General features: G+C 36.6%; 2 protein-coding genes across 2 annotated transcripts; both read left to right on the top strand.

The window, feature by feature from the left end:
- The first annotated feature begins 388 nt into the window (after window positions 1-388).
- On the top strand, window positions 389-1,312 carry LOC126690021 (uncharacterized). The gene has a single exon (XM_050385166.1). The coding sequence runs from the start codon at window positions 389-391 to the stop codon at window positions 1,310-1,312; it is 924 nt and encodes a 307-aa protein (XP_050241123.1).
- Window positions 1,313-19,447: 18,135 nt separating this feature from the next.
- On the top strand, window positions 19,448-21,022 carry LOC126690022 (uncharacterized). The gene has a single exon (XM_050385167.1). It carries the CDS (start codon window positions 19,448-19,450, stop codon window positions 21,020-21,022), a length of 1,575 nt encoding a protein of 524 aa, XP_050241124.1.
- The last annotated feature ends 2,563 nt before the right edge of the window (window positions 21,023-23,585 follow it).

The following is a 23,585-nucleotide window of genomic DNA, read 5'->3' on the forward strand; positions in this document are numbered from 1 at the left end:
ATCCGGCTGGGGAGAGGGATCAAACCAGACTCACCGAACGATGTCGGGTGCCTCGGGACACGGGCAGCATGATGGTAGAGACCGAGAACTAGAGCGGTTGCACAGACTGGTAATGGACCTAGAGTTGGAAGCAAGGGGTCAGCGCCAGGGAAGGAACCAAAACAACCGACAAAGGAGGGATGATAGCATGGGAAATCGAGGCGAAGAGGGCTCTGGCCAGTTCGGTCCCCAACAATTCCAGGATTGGTCACTTTCCTGAGAATCACACCGACGTAGGAACCACTTGCACTCCCGAGAGACATGTCATTACCGGAACCGTTCACGTTCACGTGGATACGACGATTGAGGCTCGGATTCACCAGAGGAACGGCGAACCCACAATGCTGCCATGGATGCCATGAGCCGGGCCTTACGAAGAGCTACTCGGTCACCGTTCTCCAGTGAAATTGAACAGACCCCTATGCCGAGTCGATTTACACGGCCACCATTCAATTCCAATGATGGGAAAACAAATCCTGTGGAGCACGTCAGTCATTATATCCACATGATGTCCTTACATGCACACAATGATGCGCTGATGTGTAAGGTATTCCCCTTTAGTCTCGACTCCACGGCTTTGAGATGGTTCAACGGATTACGAAAAGGTTCCATTCGCAGCTTCTTCGAGCTAATCCAAGAGTTCGACGCTAGATTCGTGATGTGCAGCCGAGTGCCGCAACCGATGGATGCGCTACTTTCTATAAAAATGAGGGTCGGTGAAACCCTTCGGAGTTATGCCAGTCGATATTGGGAAATCTACAATGAGATCGGTGGGGGAAATGAGAAGATAGTGGCAAGCACCTTCAGGATGGGGCTTCTCGAGGATTCTGAACTACAAGAGTCGCTGACGAAAAGACCTCCTGAGGATATGAGGCAACTTATGAGGCATATTGAGGAGTATAAGCGTCTCGAAGATGATCAGCTGCAGAATAAGGGAAAAGCCCCATTGCTCAGTAGATCTCTACAGGGAACTATTCTGACAAGATCAAAAAAGAATTTCAAGATGCAGGAATCAGAAGCACAAATTGAAGGAGTGAATGTGGCGTTCAAAGAGCCGGTGCACAAAATTCTGGATCAGATTAAGAACGAGTCGTTCTTCAGGTGGCCGAACAAGATGGGGGGTGACCCATCTCGGAGGAATCAAAACTTGTACTGCACATACCACAGGGATAAAGGGCACACCACCGAGCAGTGCCGGGTATTAAAAGATCATCTGGGGCAACTAGTAAAGGCAAGGTATTTGAAAGAGTTCGTAGTGGATTCCGTTAACTGAGATACCGGCCAGGGTGTTCAGCAAAAAAGGAATCCCCTCCCACCACTGTTGGGAGTGATCGAAGTCATCCACGCTGCCCCGAGGGGTGCGGCCACAGTTAGGGGAGTATCGACAGTTGCCTGCGCGGAGGGAGAATCACCCAAGAATAGGATGAAAGTTGGTCGGCTGACGATCTCTTTTGACGATGAAGATTTGGAGGGGACGATCCAACCTCATAAATAAGTTGTGAGCCCGAGTGAAGTTAGACCCAATAATTTCATTTCCAGTGCGCACAAGTTATTATTATTATTATTCATCAAAAGTGATAGAATTTTATTGAAAATATTCCAAGTGTATAGGTTCCTTAACTCCTTGACATGATTAGTCAAAACATTGTCTAACTTATTACACTGTTTAGAAACTGTCCTATAATATACATTTTCTGCATAATACACAAAAGCATGAATATGTTCTATCACATCTATAATCTCCTTAAAACATGGTTCTTGCAAGTGAATTAATGCCAACAAATGCGATGCCCTCAATAGAGCCGTAACAGCCATCTATAATGGGTATTGGCAAGGAATTAATTCACTATGGGCTATATAGGAGAACCACGACTATCTCTAACAATATTGATTAAACCAACAAAATTCTTGACTTTTGAAAAAGATCAATGCCATTTTCATTTCGAATAATCATTTGAATAATAGTACAGACTTTATAGTTTTCTTCTTTATGTCCTATATGCATAGATTTCTAAAAATATGGTAGAAGAGTAAATTGAAAACTGAAATGGGATGGTGAAGCTAATTTAACAATCCCAACTCCTATAACTTTTATCAAGATCCAAGACAATTTCAATTCCTAATATCCGAAACAATTTCAATAACACCAAAAGCATATCCCAAAAATATACAAATCAAAGAGAAGAAACAAATTAATAGTGTTGGAAAATTTAGATCCCGGTTGATAAAATTAACAAGTTTTAAACTCAAGTTGTTAATTAGATTTATTATGAATAAAACTTGTTAAAACAAACAAAAATCAATATCATGTCAAAATCATGCAACGGAAAAATAAATAAGACAAGATATGATGACCCAGGAAAACCAAAGAAACAAACTAGTTTCACAGTAAAAAAACCTGAGGGGAAACCTTCCCGAAAAGCAATTCACTATAGTAAAGAGACTTTTTAGATCTAGTACAAAACCTTTGTCCCTAGACTCTACAATCCTCGTAGATGAACTCACAGCAGAAACCTTCTACCGCTTCAGAACCTCTAAACTCTTCAATATATGAACGCCACCCTTTTGATGCACGGATCCCAATTCGTGACTAACCAAAGATGCACAACTCCTAGTACGTGACTAACACACCAACTTGAAGAAGATTGTTGGTTCTTCACTTCATCAACAATGAAGATCAAGAAGCAACTGGTTACAAAACCCTAAGGCACAAAGACGCAATAGCTTCTTTCAAAGAGAATAAGGCATCAGTCACCTTTTGCATATGTTCTCCTTGTATTCTCTTATGTGACGGTCTCTGAAATAAGCCTTATATATGTCTAGGGTTGTGAGAAAAGAAACCCTACACATACATGTTAGCATGGGCCGAAAATCAGATTTGGAAATCTGAATTTCGTAATTCTCGATCGATCGAGCAGGTGTCGAGGGGACAAAAATTTGCTCGATCGATCGACCTAGCTATCGAGAGGTGTTGAGATTGCGATAAGAAGCAATTGAAGAGCTTGATAGATGAGCCAGGTGTCGAGAGGTGTCGAGCAGCTATCGAGCTTTAAAATTCAGCACTTTCTCACTTGATTCTTGGAGAGGCTTGCATGGCTTTAACACTTGAACTTGAAACAAGGTTTCTTGAAGTATTAAACACATCCTAGATCTACCCAAATACAAGTAAAGTGCATTTTTTCAAAGAATTAGCCAATTACATAAAATAGTGACATATGTTCTTAACAAGTGAATCACATATGTCCTAACAAATAGGAAACAAACACTTACAAAGGGACGAAGGATCTTGTTCTGTTAATGCCATCCCTACTAAAACTCTCATTGCCTACAATTGCTTAATGGTGATTTGGCCTACTATATTTGCCATTTATTTTTAAAAAGTCACAAATTCTGGCCAATAACAAATAAAAGTAGAAAACTTCTAAAAAATTCAGTCAAGTATTGCACAATGTAGGGATGTGTGATTAAATAATGCATATCTATTTTTATGTTTCAAGAAGTTGCAAGGATACCAAAAAAGTAAAATATAGTGATGCCAATTGAAAGCTCGAATTTGTGTGAAAATACAAGAGCTTGTTTAGACCCCCAATTAAAAATTACAGCTAGATTACTTTTACTCTAACTTATCTAAGTGCGGAAACAAGAGTAAATGAAGCACAATCAACCAATACTACTTTAGTGCATAAACATGAACAACAAACAATAAAAGTAAAGCACAAGAGTAAGGGAAAAGAGATGCAAACACAAGATAACACGATGATGTGTTATCGAAGAGGAAATCGAAGAACTTGGTGAAAAACCTCTCTGCTGCCCTCCAAGTGGTAAATCAATCCACTAGACAATTAGTTAGGATACACAAATAGCAAGAGACTCTCCAAGCTTAATTTACCCAATGTACCTAAGCCCTCCAAGCTCCTACTCCAACAAGGCTTCTTAGAACCGTGTCTTGTCTAGTTTTCCAGATCCTACAATACGCCCGATTGCATCTGCCAAGCCTCACCGGCTTTTTTTGGCAAATTCCCAAAGCTTCCCAAACTCGAAAACACTCTCTACACTCTGAAAAGGTGTGAGTTGTGTTTGGGTACAATCTCCTTTCAAGGTATGATAATAGGAGAGGGAAGGAGAAGAGGCTACAATGATTTCTCATTAAGGATGGGTAGCTCTCTCTCTAAAAAATGGTTGTGTGTGTTGTAGAAAACCTATCTAGGGTTTTTCTCTCTGAATGGTCTCCTCTACTTTTGTGGGTAATGAGGGTATATATTGTATGGATGAAGGGTAAGAAAGTCACACTTAAAAATCCTCTAGGCAGAGAGTCTCGCGGGAAGGCTTTACTCGCGAAATACTCACAAAATTGACAGCCTAGCATGACTCTTTAGCTTCTAGTCATATGCTTCTCACATGTCCTTTTCGCAGGAACCCTTCTCGAGAACTTCTCACGAGCTAGTCGCGAAATGCACTGATCTTTATTTAAGCTTGAGTCTTCACCAACTTAATACTAAACCTAATACAATAAATCCCGCAAAATACAAGGAACAAAATTAAAGCAATTACAACACATTTTGTCATGGAATAAAGCCAACATAAAACATAGTTGTAAATCACAACTTTATAATATCCCCCTTTGGCTATTCCATGACAAAATACCCTATAACAGACTCTAGACTTAAACGTGAGTTTGGGAATAATGGCAAACTCACTAGCACCTAAATCTAGAAGCTGTGATGAACTTGGAACATGTATACCTATAACTTGAAATACTTGCACAAAACACATTAGACCCTCAAGGTAAATCAAGTGATTACAGGACAAGCATAATGTAACAAGTAAAATGCGATCAAGTAAACATGATGTGAAACATGTGAACAACTTGATCATACACCAAAACAGTCATATGGAAATGACTATAATAATCATATAGCAAAGCAAATGATCATCCGAACATGTAACCAATAAAGCACAATAGCATAAGGATGTATGCATGTCCAACATATAAATACGATACGATGAGAGCAACAAATCATAGATACTGAATGTAACTCAAAGCACCATAAAGCAATGAGAAAACAAGCATAAAGTAAAACAAACAAAACAAAGTTTTCTAAAAAATGATGCCTTCTCCCCCTTGGTATATGCACACCGGTATACTCTCCGGTATACCCTCCCCCTTTTTGTCATGAATAGACAAATGAATCGAGAGGAATGAGGGAAAGAAAAGAAGATATGAACAAGGGTAAAAGATGATGCATGAGGGGTGCAAGATGAATGAGAAAATGAAGCTCAAACAAAAGAAAAAAACATATAAAAAATGCTACAAAGCATAAAGTAAACAAGACATGCTAAGGACTATGGAACAAGGTATAAACCTAGGCATGACTTAAACACAAGAACATGTTATATATGCTAAAAAGTCTAAAAAGACTTAGCTAGCATGAGTGAATGTAAAAACATGTCAAGTGATCAAGTGTGTGTAACAAAGGTGCATCTAGTGGGCATCTAATGTGCATGTGAGATGCATGACCAATGCATGTGCAAGCACTCAAGGGGAAAAGTGTATAAAACACAACCAATGATTAAAACATGATAAACATGAATAATTATGGTGATCCCCAAAAATTGGTACTCATAGGAGTCCAAAACAACGAGAAAATGCCATTTGGGCATTTTATCAAACACTTAGAGTGCACACACTACACATGTATGTTAAACAATACATGAACATATGAAAATCTTGCCTAAATACAAGTTGAAATTGCCACATGGGGCCAACACAGACATAATCAAGACAAATGGGATAGAGCCCAATCAAAATTTTGAAAATTTTTTGCCCAAAATCATGATTCCCAACCCCTTTTTCGAAAATCCCTAATTTAAGTAACCTAGAACAAATTCTGCATAATCTAAGAAAAGATTGACAAGATTGTTAAGAAACATACCTTTGAAGTGATTTTGCAGAGATTTGAACTTGAAATTGATGGAGTTTTGAGTGAAAAAATAATTTGGGGTTGAGAGAGGCTCGATGAAGGTGAAGAGAGGGAAATAAGCATGTGTTTAAAAATCTGTCACATCAGCTCTATAAAACTGAAAACAAGCATTTTTCGCGGGTTAGATACTCGTGAAATTACTTGCAAAAAACACATCTGATGCACAAAACCTTTCACGGGAAGCCTTTAGTCGCAAAAGTCCTTGTCTGAAATTTTGTATTTTCCAGTTTTTGCCTTAACCTTTTTTCGCGGGAAGAGCTTAGTTGCAAGCTTTTCGCGAAAATGCCTCTGAACAAGTTTTTGAAGAACAACACAAAAATACATTTTGAACAAAAACTTAAAGCACGAAAGTATAAAAACAATTTCAAGAACATATAAAATACTCAAAAATATTTTTGGGTTTAATCGACAAGCAATTGAGCATACACACCACATTTGATCATGTACAATCACACAAATGAAATAAGCATTTGTTGAACATAAGTCTTGTGTGTTGTGTGTGAGTATCAAATGTGGAATAGTCCTTAGTCCAAAATGAAGTTTCAATAATCAATTCAATCAAGTCATACACAACTGGTACTAAGTCAAGTAGTCTATCTCAATTATAGAAATGAACATATATAACCTCCTACAATAAAATGATTACACATCTTTGAAGCTTTTTATTTGGCTTCTTTACAAATCATAACAGTTGATCATTTTTGAACAACACATCTCATTTTGAGATCAGTGCTTGAAATTTTTGATATTTCAATATTGAGAATAAGCCTTTGGCTTTTTGAGCACCATACATTTCAATAAAAAGTCGTTTTCCCTTTTTCTTAGTCAAATACTAGTATGTGCGACAGCTTTTGCAACTCATTATCACTTTTCATTTTGAGATTTACATTTGTTGAGCTCTTTAAGCAAAAACATAAAAAAAAAAAATGTGAGAAGATATATAGGCACAAGTCTATGCATGTATCAAAACCAGCAAAACTATTGATCAATCATTCATGACAAGCTTAAAGATCGATTTACAATAGTTACACATAGATTTCAAGATTTTTCCCACAAAAATAGATGTGCATACATAACAAGCTAAGTTTGTAAATGCATTACGCCATTAGTACGAAGGTACTAGGCCAAACTCACATATGATATACACAACACAAGTGATCAAACTTTTTGGAGATTTTTTAATTTTTATGGGTTTTTGAATTTTTCAATACATTCAAAAACAGAACATGTAAAGTAAAATCAAATGCAAAAACAACAAAAATAATGCATATAAAGAGATGCATGATGCACAAATGCATGACAATGAAGCATCTAATGCATAAAGGGTCCTACAAAGATCGAAAGAATTAGATCAAGGACCAAAAGAGCGAAAGCTCAATCATAGGAACCCTTCCTCATCCAAATGGAATGATTTTTTGGAATGAGTGTCTCATGAAAAGTGAGATGAGGGTTGGAAGAATGAGAACCGAAGATGCACATAGACAAGGAGGTAAGAATATCAAAAACTTTCTTTAACAACTTACCATTTTCCATCAAATCTGGTTTAGCTTGCACAGCACAACTTCCAAAAAGCTCAAGTTTTTCTTTTCTTTTTATTCTTTTAAGAGCTCGAACTTTAGAGCAATGAGGTCTTAGATGACCAAAGGCACGACAATGGTAACAAACAATGTGTTTAGGTCCACTAGGCTTTTTGGAAAGTGATCTAGCAACATGGTTTTGTTCTCTCTTCAACTAGGAGCATTGAGGTCTTATATGACCGATCACACCGCAATGGTGGCAAGTTGGAACAAACTTAGATCCATCCAAAACCTTAAGTTGAGACCTAAACGGAGGCTTTGGCTTAAGAGCCTTTCTCTCCACCTTTTGATTTCTTTTGTGTGGAGGAATGTACACCGATTTTTCTTTAGAACTAGAACTCACAATAGGCACAAAATCGGGTACCACAACATGATTGCAACAAATATTTTCATCTTTTTTAATAATAGATTCAGCAATCAATCACTTGGCATGAATCTTAAAAGATTCATTTGCACATTTAAGATCATCAACTAGTTTGTTAGACAAAATAAGTTTAGCATCCAAGTCCATATTCAAACATTCAAACTCTTTCAACTTTTCAATAGAATTTTCAGCAAGCTTCTTATACTTTTCAACCAATTTATTGGATTCATTGAGCTTAGCAATCAAATCATCCTTTTCACAACGAAATTTGCCTAAATTCTTATGAAACTTCTTAGCTTCTTTCTTCAAGAGTTTGATGTTAGAAATATCAATGACACCTAAAGATTCATGTAACATAGCATCACAATCATAAGGATTATCACTCATAGAGGCATTTTCACAAACACATGGCATGTTACATTCATCAACGTCCAAAACATGCATAGAAGCATACAAAGCACTATCCACGGCAAATAAACACAAGGGGTCAATGATCACACTTATGTAATGAAACTACAACAAGTGTACCCGCTCTGATACCAATTGAAGGCTCAAATTTGTGTGAAAACACAAGAGCTTGTTTAGATCCCCAATTAAAAATTATGACTAGATTGCTTTTACTCTAACTTATCTAAGTGCGGAAACAAGAGTAAATGAAGTGCAATCAACCGATACTACTCTAGTGCATAAACATGAACAACAAACAATAAAAGTAAAGCACAAGAGTAAGGGAAGAGAGATGCAAACACAAGATAACACGACGATGTGTTATTGAAGAGGGAACCGAAAAACTCAGTGAAAAACCTCTCCGCCGCCCTCCAAGCGGTAAATCGATCCACTAGACAATCAGTTGAGATACATGAATAGCAAGAGACCCTCCAAGCGTAATCTACCCAATGTACCTAAGCCCTCCAAGTTCCTACTCCAACAAGGTTTCTTAGAACCGTGTCTTGTCTAACTTTCCGGATTCCGCAATATGCTCAATTGCATCCGCCAAGCCTCATCGGCTTCTTTTGGCAAATTCCCAAAACTTCCCAAGCTCGAAAACACTCTCTACACTTTGAAAATGTGTGGGTTCTGTTTGGGTACAAATCTCCTCTCAAGGTATGATAATGGGAGAGGGAAGGAGAAGAGGCTACAATGATTTCTCACTAGGGATGGGTAGCTCTCTCTCTAAAAGATGGGTGTGTGTGTTGTAGAAAACCTATCTAGGGTTTTTCTCTCTGAATGACCACCTCTAATTTTGTGGGTAATGAGAGTATATATAGTATAGGTGAAGGGTATGAAAATCACACTTAAAAATCCTCCAGGCAGAGAGTCTCACGAGTATCTCGCGGGAAGGCCTTACCTGTGAAATACTCGCAAAATTGACAGCCTGGCATGACTCTTCAGCTTCCAGTCATGTGCTTCTCACATGCCCTTTTCACGAGAACCCTTCTTGCGAACTTCTCACGAGCTAGTCGCGAAATGCACTGATCTTCTTTTAAGCTTGAGTCTTCACCAACTTAATACTAAACCCAATACAATAAATTCCACAAAATACAAGGAACAAAATTAAAGCAATTACAACACATTTTGTCATAGAATAAAGCCAACATAAAACATAGTTGTAAATTACAACTTTACACCAATATCACATTGCACAACTTATTATTGCTAGAACTACCAATATTAGCAAAACATAACTCTATTGCTCATAGTTTGGTTAGACACGCTATTAATATTCCAAACTTTTTAGTGTGGATAGAGGATGTTCCATCACAACTTTTTTCTATATTTCTGGTTGATTTAGAAATCTTTTTTAATAATATTATTCAGCTTATTTCTCAAAACAAAAAAAAAAAAAAAAAAAAAAAAAAAAAAACAGAACTTTGACACTAAATATGAAAACAAACATAACAAATACAACAATTTATTTATGTGGTTATGCCCCCAACAACATAGGTTTTTGTTTTTATCTCAATAGGTTGCCTGAGGTTGATCTTTTGTGTATGTTGTATATGCCTGGAATCACTCACAATATTAAAAGACCACATAAAAACCCAAAACCCGAAATCCAATTTGCATTTAATTTTGGTAGGAAAATTTTGTGGGATATAAATTTGACTAAAGCAACAACTAAACCACAAAACCCAAAAATTAATCTTTCATATTCCAGATCCCATCAAGTTTCCTATCATGGGCTAACCACAATTCAAAGAACACCAACTAAGAAGCCCTGTAACCATTAATTCACTGACGCAACTTTGATAAGTATAGTTTATAGCTTTTGTTATGTTAGAGAATGAATAGGGCATCAAGCATAATTGTAATCAACCGATCAACAATTTTATCAACACAAATTAAGTATGACTCCATGACATCTAAATTGTAATCAAATAGCACTAAGAAAAGAATTGGTCTAAGTCTCAAAACACTAACTAAATTTGAGAAAATATTTTATAATAAAGAATTGAATACAAAACATTGCCTTATGCAGCATCAGCAACAGAAGCAAATTGAGAGTGGTGATGGATTTAGCTGAGATTAAAGAGAGAGGATAGGGTTTGAGTTTGAGCCCTAAGAAAATAAAAGAGAAACAAATGAAACAAATCAAAGAGAGATTATAGGCACTGGTTAGCTACATCCTCTGATACTGAGGTGAAATTTTAAACATGATACAATACCTCTTTTAGGCATTTTGTCATACAGATGCGTGCTTGAGCATATAGGGTTCGATAATTCAAATAAATTACTAACTATAAGAGATATTATGAGGTAAAAAAACAATTTAACATATGGTAAACAAAATTTAACATACCTCCACCTTTTGAAATTCCAATAGAAGGTTTATCAGTTCCAAAGCTAGTCTCTATTGTAACAATGCAATAATTAGCTTGGGTTAGGTTTTGAATTTTTGAAATTGTATTGTATTTTAAATACAAACACACAAGATATTCTTGTATTCAGCTTTGGACATGTAAATATGTAACGAACAATACTATGAAACCAATTAATGTTGTACTTGGAACGAGTAAATATCTAGGAAAGAAAGTGTACCTAGGCTTTGGGTATGGAGTTTGATTTTCAATTGAAAATAATAATAGATAGAGAATGAGTTTCATAATATAGAGAGAAAAACCAAAAGATGCAATGGCGATGATCCATGGCGGTGGCGGTGACGGCGGCTACGATGGGAGAATCTGAGTTTTGGGTTTTGATTTTGGAGGAAGGAAAGGGTGAGTTTTAGGTTTAGGGGAAGGAGATGTTAGTGTGTGAGAAGAGAAGAGAGATTTTTTGTTTTTTTTTGGTTTTAAAGAGGTATTGGGTTTTGCAACGTGTATTTGGTAGGGGAAAAAATGAGATTTATTTCTATATCAAATTTTAAAAATAGAAAAAAAAAAATTAAATGACGTGGAAAATTGTGAGAGTTTCAAAGGCTTCGGTCTTATATATAATAATAATAATAATAATAATGTATAGTTAAAGTTTGACAACAAACTTGATTGTAATTTAAGGCTACAACTTCACTTAATATCTTTTTATTGGATGTAAATTTTGAAAAATCCACAATTATATTATATTTTTTTCCTTATATCTTTCATGCGTGCAAAATTTCAAAAAAATTTAAAATCAATAGTTATGTCCTCAGTCAATTGATTAAATTGCAAGTTTTTGCAGTCTAAAATTATGCATAAAAGGAGTTTGTAGATCATATGGTAAAAAACATCTGATTGGTACAATTTGACATATGTGTTAAGAGTATAAAGAACATGCAATCTAGCTGTTATATTTTTAAAATACGTAGCTATATTACTTTTTTAATAGAAGTTGTTGCCTTAGGTTACAACCATGTTTGTAGTCAAACTTTGTCCATAATGTATAATTGATGACACTTCGGAATGAAAGAATTGTGAGGAACCATAATTTCATCCTTTTTTTTGTCACTTCCAACTCTTTTATACTGCCAATTATAAGTTAGTTTAAGTTTAACTAATATATATATATATATATATATATATATATTTTTTTTTTTTTTTTTTTGTGCGTGTGCACGTGCACGTGCATGCGTGCTATACTAAATATTTGAGTTCTTTACAATTAGGAAATAGATTAGAGATTCATCTAAAGAAAAGAATAAAATTTTTTGATAAAAAAATGATTTATAATATAGGAGAGTTTTTTTTTATTTTTTTTATTAATATATATATATATATATATATTTATATCATTTTTTGATTAATAAGTGCAGGGGTCTTTTTTGTTGACCTTGACATGTGTTTGCTTGGTGATAGATTTTACTTCGTTCTGGGCTTAGGCTGGTATGATTTAATATGGTTCAAGGAGCTGGTCTTGGTTCTCTCCGCAGAATAGGTATTGTAAACCAATTTTTGTACAAAACAACACTTCAAAATTCAAAGGCAATACAACTCAATAATTGTTAGCCCACTGTTGATGCCCACTTTTCACAAAGGGCCCAATAGTAGAAGAAGCCCAATAATATAGAAAAGGTGGGAAAGGGAAAATAGTAAGGGAATAAGGAAGCAAGCCTAGTAGGTTGAAATGGCAGGATTGATGGCCAGCAAATCCACAAGAATAAAAAGAGGTAAAGAGGGAGTAAATGGGCCAAGGAAGCCCAATGAATGAAGTAGTAAGCCCATGGGAATGACAAAAGGTAAAGAAGAAGTAAATGGGCCGGGGAAGCCCAAGAGATGAATTAGTAAATTCATTAGGTTGACTTAAAGGCTAATAAGCCTGAAAAGTAATAAGAGGTAAGGATGTTGTAATTGGGCCGAGGAAGCCCAAAGGATCTATCAAAAAGCCCACAAGAATAAAAGAGGTAAAAAAGAAATAAATGGGATGAGGAAGCTCGAGCAATGAGATAATGAAATGGGTTGGCATAGCAGGAATGCTAGCCAATAAAGCCCAAAATAAGTAAAGATGTGGAAAGTGGGCCAAGGAAGCCCTGAGCAAAAGATTGATAAAGAAGTGGGCTAGCACGACAGGAGCATCAGCCTGTGAGCCTACGGGGTAACAAGAAATAAAAAGAGAGGTAAAGCCATATCAAGCACGATGAAGTGGTATGGCAGGATCCATGGCCAAGGGGCCCACAGACACAGAAAAGAAAAGAACATGAGCTCGGTAGGAAGATGAGGCCTTCACCTAAGCAATGCCCAGTCCAAGGAAGGGATGGAAGACAGGGAACATGCGCCCAAAAGCCCACGCATCCTTCACGCCACAAGAGATAAAAACCAACCAGGATGTACAACAGAATCAAACAAACTTGAAGGTAGCAAAAATGGTGTGAAGGCTAGAAAGAAACAAATTTAGACGGAGTGGAGCATGCACAAAGGGACAAGGCACCACCTACTTGTACCCAACTTATACATGGAAGGTGGGCCACGGGTTAAGGTATTCAGAGGGTGTGGTTTGGTGGTGGGGAGAAAGAGGTAGTTTATTTTGGGATTTCCGCTCAAATTTCTTTAGTGAGAGATGTCCTACTAGGATGACATCTCACCCAAAAGAAGTAAATATGGGTTGAGACCACTTGATGCATGCCATAGAGGTAGGTAATGGAGAGGCTTGATCCTTATTCAGATGAGATTAGTGAAAAATAGAGAAGGGTAAGAAACAAAACAAGCAATTTTGTCTGGGAATGGGGAGTGGTGCAACCAACACACTCAGAGTAATGATAATGGCTGAGTAGCTGGCAGGCCGATGGGTAGTCTCGGAAGGACACCCATAAGGAGCCAAAAGTAGTTAAGGGGTAAACATGGTAAATCCTACCATGGCAAATGGTATAAAAAGCGATGGTTGTGAACAGTAAGTAAAGGAGGGAGGCGAGGGGAAAAAAGAAAAAAGAAAATGGAGGGTAGAATGAGAAAGAAAAAGAAAGAAGGGAAAATGAAAATACAAAAATTAGAAAAGCATGAGTGATAGGAATAGAGGCATGCATCAATGGACTACCCATTTCTCTCCCTCTCAATAGACCCACTCTTTGAGAGATTGAGGGTTGAAGTTTAAACCATTTATGTCATTTTTCCAAAGTGCGTAACTTCTATGGCAAATGCCTTCTTTGAGGTTACTCGCATTGGGGATTGAATTCCTTCTTGAATTTCCATCTATTGAGAAGCTAAGCTTACTTTTCTGGCAAACAATTTTTTCTTTTGTGCTTGGTGGGTGAATAATTAACAGTTATTAAATTGTTGTAGACACTCGATTTTGCACCCATGATTTAATCAAGGAAAATGACTGAAATAACCATCCATATACCCCAAAAATCATGATTGCATTACATGCATTAATTCATTAATTGCATATCATAAAAATAATCTTGAGATTCTAACGGTCGGGACGATATGCCTGGTTTCCAAATCGGACCGTCGGATCGAAAGATATCGCATGATCAAGTTCGCATGGTCAGCATGCATTATATGGGGTGAAGCCGATCACGTGTGATTAATTGAAATTAATTTTGATTGGTTAATGATTAAAATTAATTAAATGAATTTATGTGATTGGTGGAGTATTTTTCTTAAAGTGAGATTTGTTGCATGGGATTAAAACAAATAAGCTGATAATATTTAAAGACTATTGATAATTAGGCTTTTGGGATAATTATATTCAAAATAATTATTTTAAAAATCATAATTATCACTTTGGAATGAGGTTTATCATGAAAATAACTCTGAAATTAATCCAAATACAGACTTAGAGTTGGAAAACACTTCAAAAACATGCTAATCAAGTAACAGATTTCTGATTCATGTTCAAAGGCACTTTTGGCAGAGTAGAACTCAAAATTCGGACCAGGCTATTTTTGGAAAGGTTGTAGATAATTGAATTTTCCTTTAGCTTTCAAAATTTCAGCTTAATCCAAATTTTGAGTAAAGAGATATGATCAAAATACTGAAACCGATTCTGATCTGAAAAATCAGCTCACTCTTATCCAAATCTCCTTTTTTTAGGATTTTTCCCATACGTTTTTTGCTTATTTTTTAAGCTGATTGGACATAATTTTTAAGCAAACCTAACTTATTTTCTAAGCAACTAACATCTTTATAAATAGGGGATGCCTCCCAACATTTAGGGACCCCTTTTTGACACATTCTTTTTACGCTCTAGGAGAGACACTTTTTCACACTCTCATATTTCTGATCTCCCTCTCTGATATTCTCTTAAGCTAGGTTTTTTAGGTTTCAAAGATAATTGCATAAATTTTTTTGAATCCTAAAATATCCTCTCAAGAAGAAGAGTGTTCCATGCAAAAGGTTGTTTCTTAACCCTTTTTCTTATGCTTCTCTTGACCCTTTTTCTTATGATTCTCCTATTGTGATGATGCATGATTATTTTATTTTATTTTTTTAGTTTAGTTGTTTCAAATATTTATATCATGAATTATTGTTTTATTTTGTTATGATCTCTTTCTTAGTTTCAAAAATCTGCATGTTATCTATTCTTTTTCTCAAAATAAAAACAAATCTGCATCTTTATTAGATACAGATTTGAATTTTTCTTCAAATAAAAATATATCTGCATCTTCATTAGATGCAGATCTGAATTTTTTTTCAAATAAAAAGGGTCTGCATCTTCATTAGATGCAGATCTGAATTTTTCTTCAAATAAAAAAGGATTTGCATCTTCCTTAGGTGCAGATTTGAATTTTTCTTAAATCAAAAATTGATTTGTATCTTCCTACGGATTTGATTTTTTTTCTTAAATCAAAAATGGATCTGCATCTTCCTTAGATGCATTTCTAAATTTTTCTTAAAATAAAAACGAATGTGCATCTTCCTTTGATGTAGATCTAATTTTTTTTTCTTAAATCAAAAACTAATTTGTATATTCCTTAGATACAGATCTGATTTTTTTTTTTTAACACAGCAGATTTTGAAATAAAGAAAAAGATCATGAAGGGTTGTGTTTGTTTTATTTAATTCATGTAGCATAAATTTATTTCATGAATGAAATCCTTTGCTCAAAAAATCTCTTTCATATTTTTTGAACATATTAAAATATACCTGATTTTTTTTTAATATACAAATCTGATTTTATTTTTTTTACAAAACAGATCTGATCTTTTAAAAATCAAAAACCAATTTTTTTAGTTTTCAAAAACAAATCTAATTCTTTTGAGTTTCTACCAAACTAAATTTTCTCATTAAAAAAAAAGATTTGAATTTTCTCTTAAAAAAAAAATCTTTTTTTACACATCAAAAACATATCTGATTTTTTTTTCTAAACCAAAATCATTTTTTTTTACTCACAACAACAGATCTAATTTTTTTAAAACAAACAAAAGGATGCATTCATAAATAAATTTGTGTGATTTAGTTTTATTCACATGTGCAATATATCATTCATAGCATGCATAAAATAGGTACATTGGTCACAAGAGTCTAGAAGACCAAATTTTGTCTGGGCAGAATGGGTGCCTAACACATTCCCATTCTATAACCTAGCCTCTGAATTTAGGTCTTTTGGATAGGTAGATCTAGCCTAATCTTTTCTTTATTTTGGGTAGATTGTAACTAGGACAAAAAGCCATGTAATTATTTGGTAGTTTGTAACTAGGACCCAAAGCCTTGTAATTTTCAATTTTTCAAACATGTATTTTTGTTTATTCAATCAATGAAATGGTACAATTCAGTCATGTATTTTTTGTATTTAGTTTTTCTTTCTTTTTTTTGTATAAAAAATAAGTGGCGACTCCACACCACTTACCCAAAAAGAGAGCTACCATACAAAAGTACCCAAAGCACTTTTTTGAGAGCACCTAATTTCTCAGTCTCTCACAGTGGCGACTCCCCTGGAGATGTCGAGGGCTAAGCTTCATTTTAGATTTAAGTGATCAAATGTGTACCCTTGATTTGCATGGTCTTGCATGATATTGTCGTTTGTTTGTTTATTTATGTTTGTTAAGATGTTGTATGATATGTTGTTGTTTGTATTGCTTGTTAAAAGCTTTCCCTAACTGTCATAGTGTGTGCCATCAAAACAATATGTATGCACCCCTTTCAACAACTTGTGGTGGTAGTAACCATGGATCACCAGTCTTCATTAGATTCGAATACCCAGTGGCAAACTCACCAACCCATAGCCTAAAGTCATTGGATCATTTCTTGTTGACTGTAAAGGATAGACAATGCCGTTCGGACCAACGCAAATTTCATTACATTACAAGTTGGGAGGTGTAACGTCTTAGCTATGGAAAACAATGAAACAACAAACCCACCCTACAACATAATGACTTAGAACCTACCCTTAGGTCAGTCCCGGTTAAACTTGCATTGCATAATGTGTGTGTTTGTTTGGTTGATTGATTGATGTTGATGGGAACTTAGCTTTGATTAACCCGACCAAGCCTATCTTTAGGGGAGAGTTTGGTCAAGATTTGAAGGAAGGCTGCAAAGAGAACCTAAGCCCAACACTCAAGCCAGTAGCTTCAGTTCCAAGCCTGTCACTCCCATTACGGTACTGAAACCCGTAAGCATAGAATATACTTCGCTGCTGCGACATCACAATCCCATATTCGACCTACAAGACAGTTCAAACCCCAATTAAATCACCCAACATCTATAAATTGGGGGAGACACTTCAAACCCCAATCAAACTACCAAGCACCTACAAATGGGGGGAGACACTTCAAACCCCAATTAAACTACTTCAAACCCCAATCAAACTACCAAGCACCTACAAATGGGGGGAGACACTTCAAACCCCAATCAAACTACCAAGCACCTACAAATGGGGAGAGACACTTTGAATCCCAATCAAGCAATCCAATACCTACAAATGGGGGGAGACATTTCGAACCCTAATCAAATGGCCCAACATCCATAAATGAGGGGAGACACTTCAAACCCTGAGACACCAATCTAAATGACCCAACAAAAATTGCCCACATCACAAAGGGGGGGGGGGGGACACTTCAAACCCCCACGTTAGGAGACCGACAAGCCCATAGATATGGAGGTTGATGATGAAGCCACCGATTACATGGATGAAGATCCCACAATATTGATGCTGAGGGAAGAAGGAACTTACTGGGAGCCACCTGCCATCATTGAAGCCACGACTGAACTGAAGAATTGGGCATGGGAGGGAGCCGCCCACCCCATGGAGGACTCTGTGAAGAAGATCAAGACCGTCAAGTCAGTCACTCTTGCCAAGAAGATCAAGACCGTCAATCCAGTCACCCCTGCCAAGAACATTGTTTCTGTCCCTATTGAGTCTATTTTTGCTAGTATTTCTATTCCTGTTAAGTCTGTTTGTGAAAGTTTTCCAGTTGAGTCTGATTTAGTTAAGCCTGTTGAGCTTGTTGAGAACTCTTTTCCTTATAATATGATTTCTAATTCTGTTTATTTGTTGGCTTTGAATGTTTTTATTTTTGAAATTGGTAAAGAAACTATTAATAATAAGGAATTAAAACATGGACACCTAGAACCCATAAAAGAAGAAACCTAATTTGTTAACCTGGGAACTGATGATGAACATAAATGATACAAATGGGCAATATCCTAATCATTTCAGAGAAAGATGCATTAGTGGCACCCCTGATAGAATTCAAAGAGGTCTTTGCCTGGTCATACGAAGACATGCCAAGGATTGATACAGATATAGTACAGCACTACATTCCAACAGATCCAATCATGAAGCTGGTCAAGCAGAAGTTGAGAAGAATGAAGCCAGAGTAGACTCTCAAGATCAAGGAAGAAGTTAAGAAATAGTACAATGCAGGATTCCTAAGGGTGGTCAATTATCTAGAATGGTTAGCTAATGTGGTTCCGGTGCCAAAGAAGGATGGGAAGGTCATAATATGTGTAGATTTTCGAGATCTGAATAAGTCCATCCCAAAAGATGACTTTCCTTTGCCTCACATTGACGTCCTAGTTGACAATACAACAGGTCATGCTTTGCTATCATTTATGGATGGATTTTCAGGGTACAATCAAATTAAGATGGCTTCAGAAGATATGGAGAAAACCTCCTTTATTACACCATGGGGGACATATTGCTGCAAGGTCATGCCATTTGGCCTTAAAAATGCCGATGCTACTTACCAATGTGCAACCTCCACTTTGTTGCATGACTTGATCCATAAAGAAGTAAAGGTTTATGTCAATGACATGATAGTGAAGTCTAAAGATCGTGAAGGGCATATGCCAGCATTGAGGAAGTTCTTTGAAAGAATCTAGTTCTATTAGTTACGGTTGAATCCAAAGAAGTGCACTTTCGGGGTAACATCCAGAAAGCTATTGGGGTTTATGGTAAGCCAAAGGGGAATAGAAGTTGATCCTAACAAAATCAAGGCAATTGTAGAGATGAAACCTCCAAGAACTGAGAAGGAAATCCGAGGATTTCTAGGGAGGATACAGTACATCAGTAGGTTCATAGCTCAACTCATCATGACATGTGAACCAATCTTCCGACTACTTAAGAAGGAAGTTCCTACAGTGTGGATTGAATAATTCCAAGAAGCTTTCGAAAAGATCAAGAATTATCTTATGAAACCACCAATACTTGTCCCACCGGTACCCAAAAAGCCATTGTTGGGGGCTCTACTTGCTCAATACCTAGAGGAAACTGGAAAGGAGAATACAATATACTACATCAGCAAGAAGATGTTGCCTTATGAAGAAAAGTATTCACCTTTAGAAAAGACATGCGTAGCACTTGTTTGGGCAACTCACAAACTCAAACATTATATGCTTGCCTACAAGATTTTGTTGATTGCAAGAATGGACCATTTGAAGTACTTAATGGAAAAGCCTGTGCAAGATGGGAAGACTGCTAAATGGGCTTTGCTTTTATCAGAATTTGATAATGAAAACGAGACACAGAAATCTGTAAAGGGGAGAGCAATTACTGATCACTTAGCCCCTTATTCACTAGAAGAAGCTGAAAAGATCCAAGGAGACTTTCCAGATGAAGACATCATGGGGATTGAGGTAGAATCATGGAAGATGTATTTTGACAGAGCCACAAATCAAAATGGAAATGGAATTGGAATTCTCTTAATTTCTCCAAAAGGGACACACATTCCATTTTCTGGCAAACTCAACTTTCCTGCCACCAACAATACCACTGAATATGAAGCTTGCATCATGGGATTACAAGTAGCACTAGGCCTTGGAGTGAAAGAGTTGGAGGTATACGGAGACTCAGCTTTGATATCCTCCCAGATTCAAAATAAATGGAAGATCAAAGAGGAAAGGCTAATGCTTTATCATGAACGCCTTCAAAAATGGGCATCAAAATTCAACAGGATTCGATATCGATATGTGCCAAGGATGCAGAATCAAATTGCAAATGCTTTAGCAACCATGGCATCCATGATGGATGGGCCTAAGAAAGATGAAACCAGACCAAAAGTGGTGGAACAAAAAGAAGAACCAGCCTACTACACGACAATAAAAGAGGATGAAGGAAAGAATGGGGAAGGTGAATGGTATTCAGACATCCTACAATACCTCAAGGATGGGACATACCCTAAGTTTGCAGACAAGAATGACCAATTAACCATCTGGAAGTTGTCTACTAATTACAATATTTGTGGTGAAAGGCTTTACAGAAGATCATATAATGGAATTCATCTCCTTTGTGTAACCACCAAGGAAGCACATCAAATAATTGAAGAGTTTCATGAGTCAAGTTATGGGCCACATATGAGTGCACACATGCTATTAAGAAAGATAATGAGACAAGGTTACTACTGGACTACTATGGAAGCTGACTGTGTGGCTCATATTCAAAAATGCTATCAATGCCAAGTCTATAGAGATCTGAAGCACATGCCACCCATGCCACTACACACCATGACATCACCCTGGCCATTCTCTACATGGGGAATAGACATTATTGGGAAAATTCACCCAACAACATCTAATGGTCATGAATTCATACTTGTAGCCATTGATTACTTCACCAAATGGGTAGAAGCCACCTCATATAAGGTTTTGAATTCCAAGAAAGTTGCTCAATTCATTCAGACCAATATCATTTGCAGATATAGGGTACCACATGAAATTATCCCTGACAATGGGCAACATTTCAAGGGAGAAACAAAGAAGCTACTATGACAGTTTAATATTTAGCACCACAAGTCTTCACCTTATTGCCCTCAGACCAATGGAGCAGTTGAGGCTTCAAATAAAAATATAGGGCGAATCTTGAACAAGAGCACAAAGAACTACAAAGACTGGCACCTATAGTTACCCTATGCACTCTGGGGGTACAGAACATCAATTCGATCTTCCACAAGAGCCACTCCTTATTCATTGGTATATGGAATAAAAGCAGTCCTTCCCATTGAAATGGCTGTCCATTCACTAAGGACAGTATTGAAAAGTGAAATCCTTGAAATAGATTGGTTGCTAAGCAGATTTGACCAGCTATGCATGTTGGATGAGAAGAGACTTAAGGCCTTGTATCATATTCAAGGTTACCAAAGAAGGCTTAGGAAAGCTTTTGACAAGAAAGTAAGAACTAGAGATTTGAAGTAGGGGGATTTAGTGTTGAAAGAAATCCGAGCTCCGGTTCAAGATGCAAATGGGAAGTTCAAGCAAAATTGGACAGGCCCATACATAATCAATCGTATATACTCTAGGGGAGCAGTAAGGTTGATGGACTTAGATGCAAACTCTTTCACTGAGCCAACCAACATGGATCAACTAAAGAAATACCATGTTTGAGGTGGTAGGCTGAAAGCACCACGTCTGAAGTGGTTGTAAATTATGCTATTTCCCTTCCTAGGCTTAAAAAAATAAAATAAAAAGAAGAAGAAGAAGAAGAAGAGAAAAAAAAGCTCGCTAGGTTGAAAACCCGAAAGGGCAGTCTAAGCAAAAATTAGAGCTACAAAAAAGGAAAAACAAAAAGGGTAGGTTGAAAACCCAAAAGGGCGATCTACGCAAAAGGAGAGTAAAAAAAAAAAAAAAGGTGAGAGAGCCTGCTAGGTTGAAAACCCAAAAGGGCGGCCAAGGCAAAAATTAAGGCAAATAAAAAATCAATGAACTACGTGATGACCTACTCCTTCTAAAAATGGGGTACGTAGACAACCATGCATTAGTCTGGTCACAATTTCCCAGAACTACCATTTTCCCATTAACCAAAATTTTTCAAAAATTCAACCATTCCATTAAACCATGTCATTACACAAAACCCTAAATCAAACTTGTAACCAAACCAAAACTCAAGAACCCAAACCATAAAAAATAAATAAATAAATAAAACCAAACCCCAAAAGCCTACACTTTGAACAGAATCCCAAACCTGCAAATCCTAAATAATTTCAAAACATAAGAGTTTTTACATCAACTTTTAAATAAACATGTTCAAAGCCAAAGAATAAGAAGGCCACTTTGTCTTTAGTCTTTTCTCCTTTTGTTGATCATTGATTTCTTCTGTGTTAGGTACTTCATCATTCTTGTCCCTTCTTTTGAATTCATAGTTGTCTTCATCGTGTCTATCTCGGTTATCTCTGAGAAACTGCTTTCTCATTGCAACCATCTCAACTTCCTTGTCAACAATCTTGTTCACCAACCAATTAGAGTATTCTATAGTCATCAAGTGAAAGTGGACTTTGGCAAAAGACTGATCCACTCGGTCAGCCATCTCCAAGCCCAAGAGCATGTTCCTTATAGAAGTAGGATTTGTGTCCACAAGAGTGAAAGGTCTTCTTCTTTTTCCACCGGGCATTCCTTACTCATACTGGAACTGCCTCAGGAGTTTATCTGCCTTATAGAATGTTGCCCTCCGTAACCCAATAAATTAAGATGTGATCTAATCTTGGAGACCGCAGTAGAGAGGGTGGGCACTTCCACCAATAATAGTTCCATTGGATTGAGGTACTGGATTTCTTGTTCAAGAACTTTACCCAGTCACTCTCAGTTTGGCACTAAGTTTAATTACAGTCCTGCTAAGAAAACTGCTAGGCCTATAATTACCTATTGTAGGCCTAGCAATCATATCAACTCGCTCCATCAACCATATCTACAAAGTCAAGGGATTCCTAAGAAAGTTTTGAGACTCTCTACCATGAAATACAGCATCCAGTCCTAGAAGAGTTTCTTCCAAGATCAATGAAACGGGATTATTACCATCTTTAATTTGACTCACAACACTTATGGCTCAAGCATCCATAAAACCGTGCCTTCCAGAGCAAAGCATAAATTCTCCCACAAAGCATAGGGCCAAGCCAAAATTCTTCTACATATTGTCGATCACTTCATAGATGCGTTTGTTAATCAGCCTCGAAATAATTGCACAAAGATTCACCATATGTCCTTCAACCATTCTACTAGTAATGGAACTAGGAAGACCGAGGGCATCAGACAAAGATTCCCTATGCCTGGTGACAGGCTAAGAATGTATTGAACCCTTATGATAGATTAACCAATTAATTAGCCAAGTTGATTAATGAATGAGATTAACATATAATATGCGTGGTAGTACAAACAAATCACCAATTAAACTAAATGCAGCAGAAAATAAATTGACACAGGTGATTTGTTTTCGAATTGGGAAAATCTACACGGCAAAAACTCCACTAGGTGATTTTAAGGTCACCACTCCCGAGAATTCACTATTATCACAACAAACTGTTACAAGTAAAGGAATCTCAGTACCTTATACCAACTTATAGTT

This window comes from Quercus robur, chromosome 6 (assembly GCF_932294415.1).
Source record: "Quercus robur chromosome 6, dhQueRobu3.1, whole genome shotgun sequence".
NCBI classification, from domain to species: Eukaryota; Viridiplantae; Streptophyta; class Magnoliopsida; order Fagales; family Fagaceae; genus Quercus; species Quercus robur.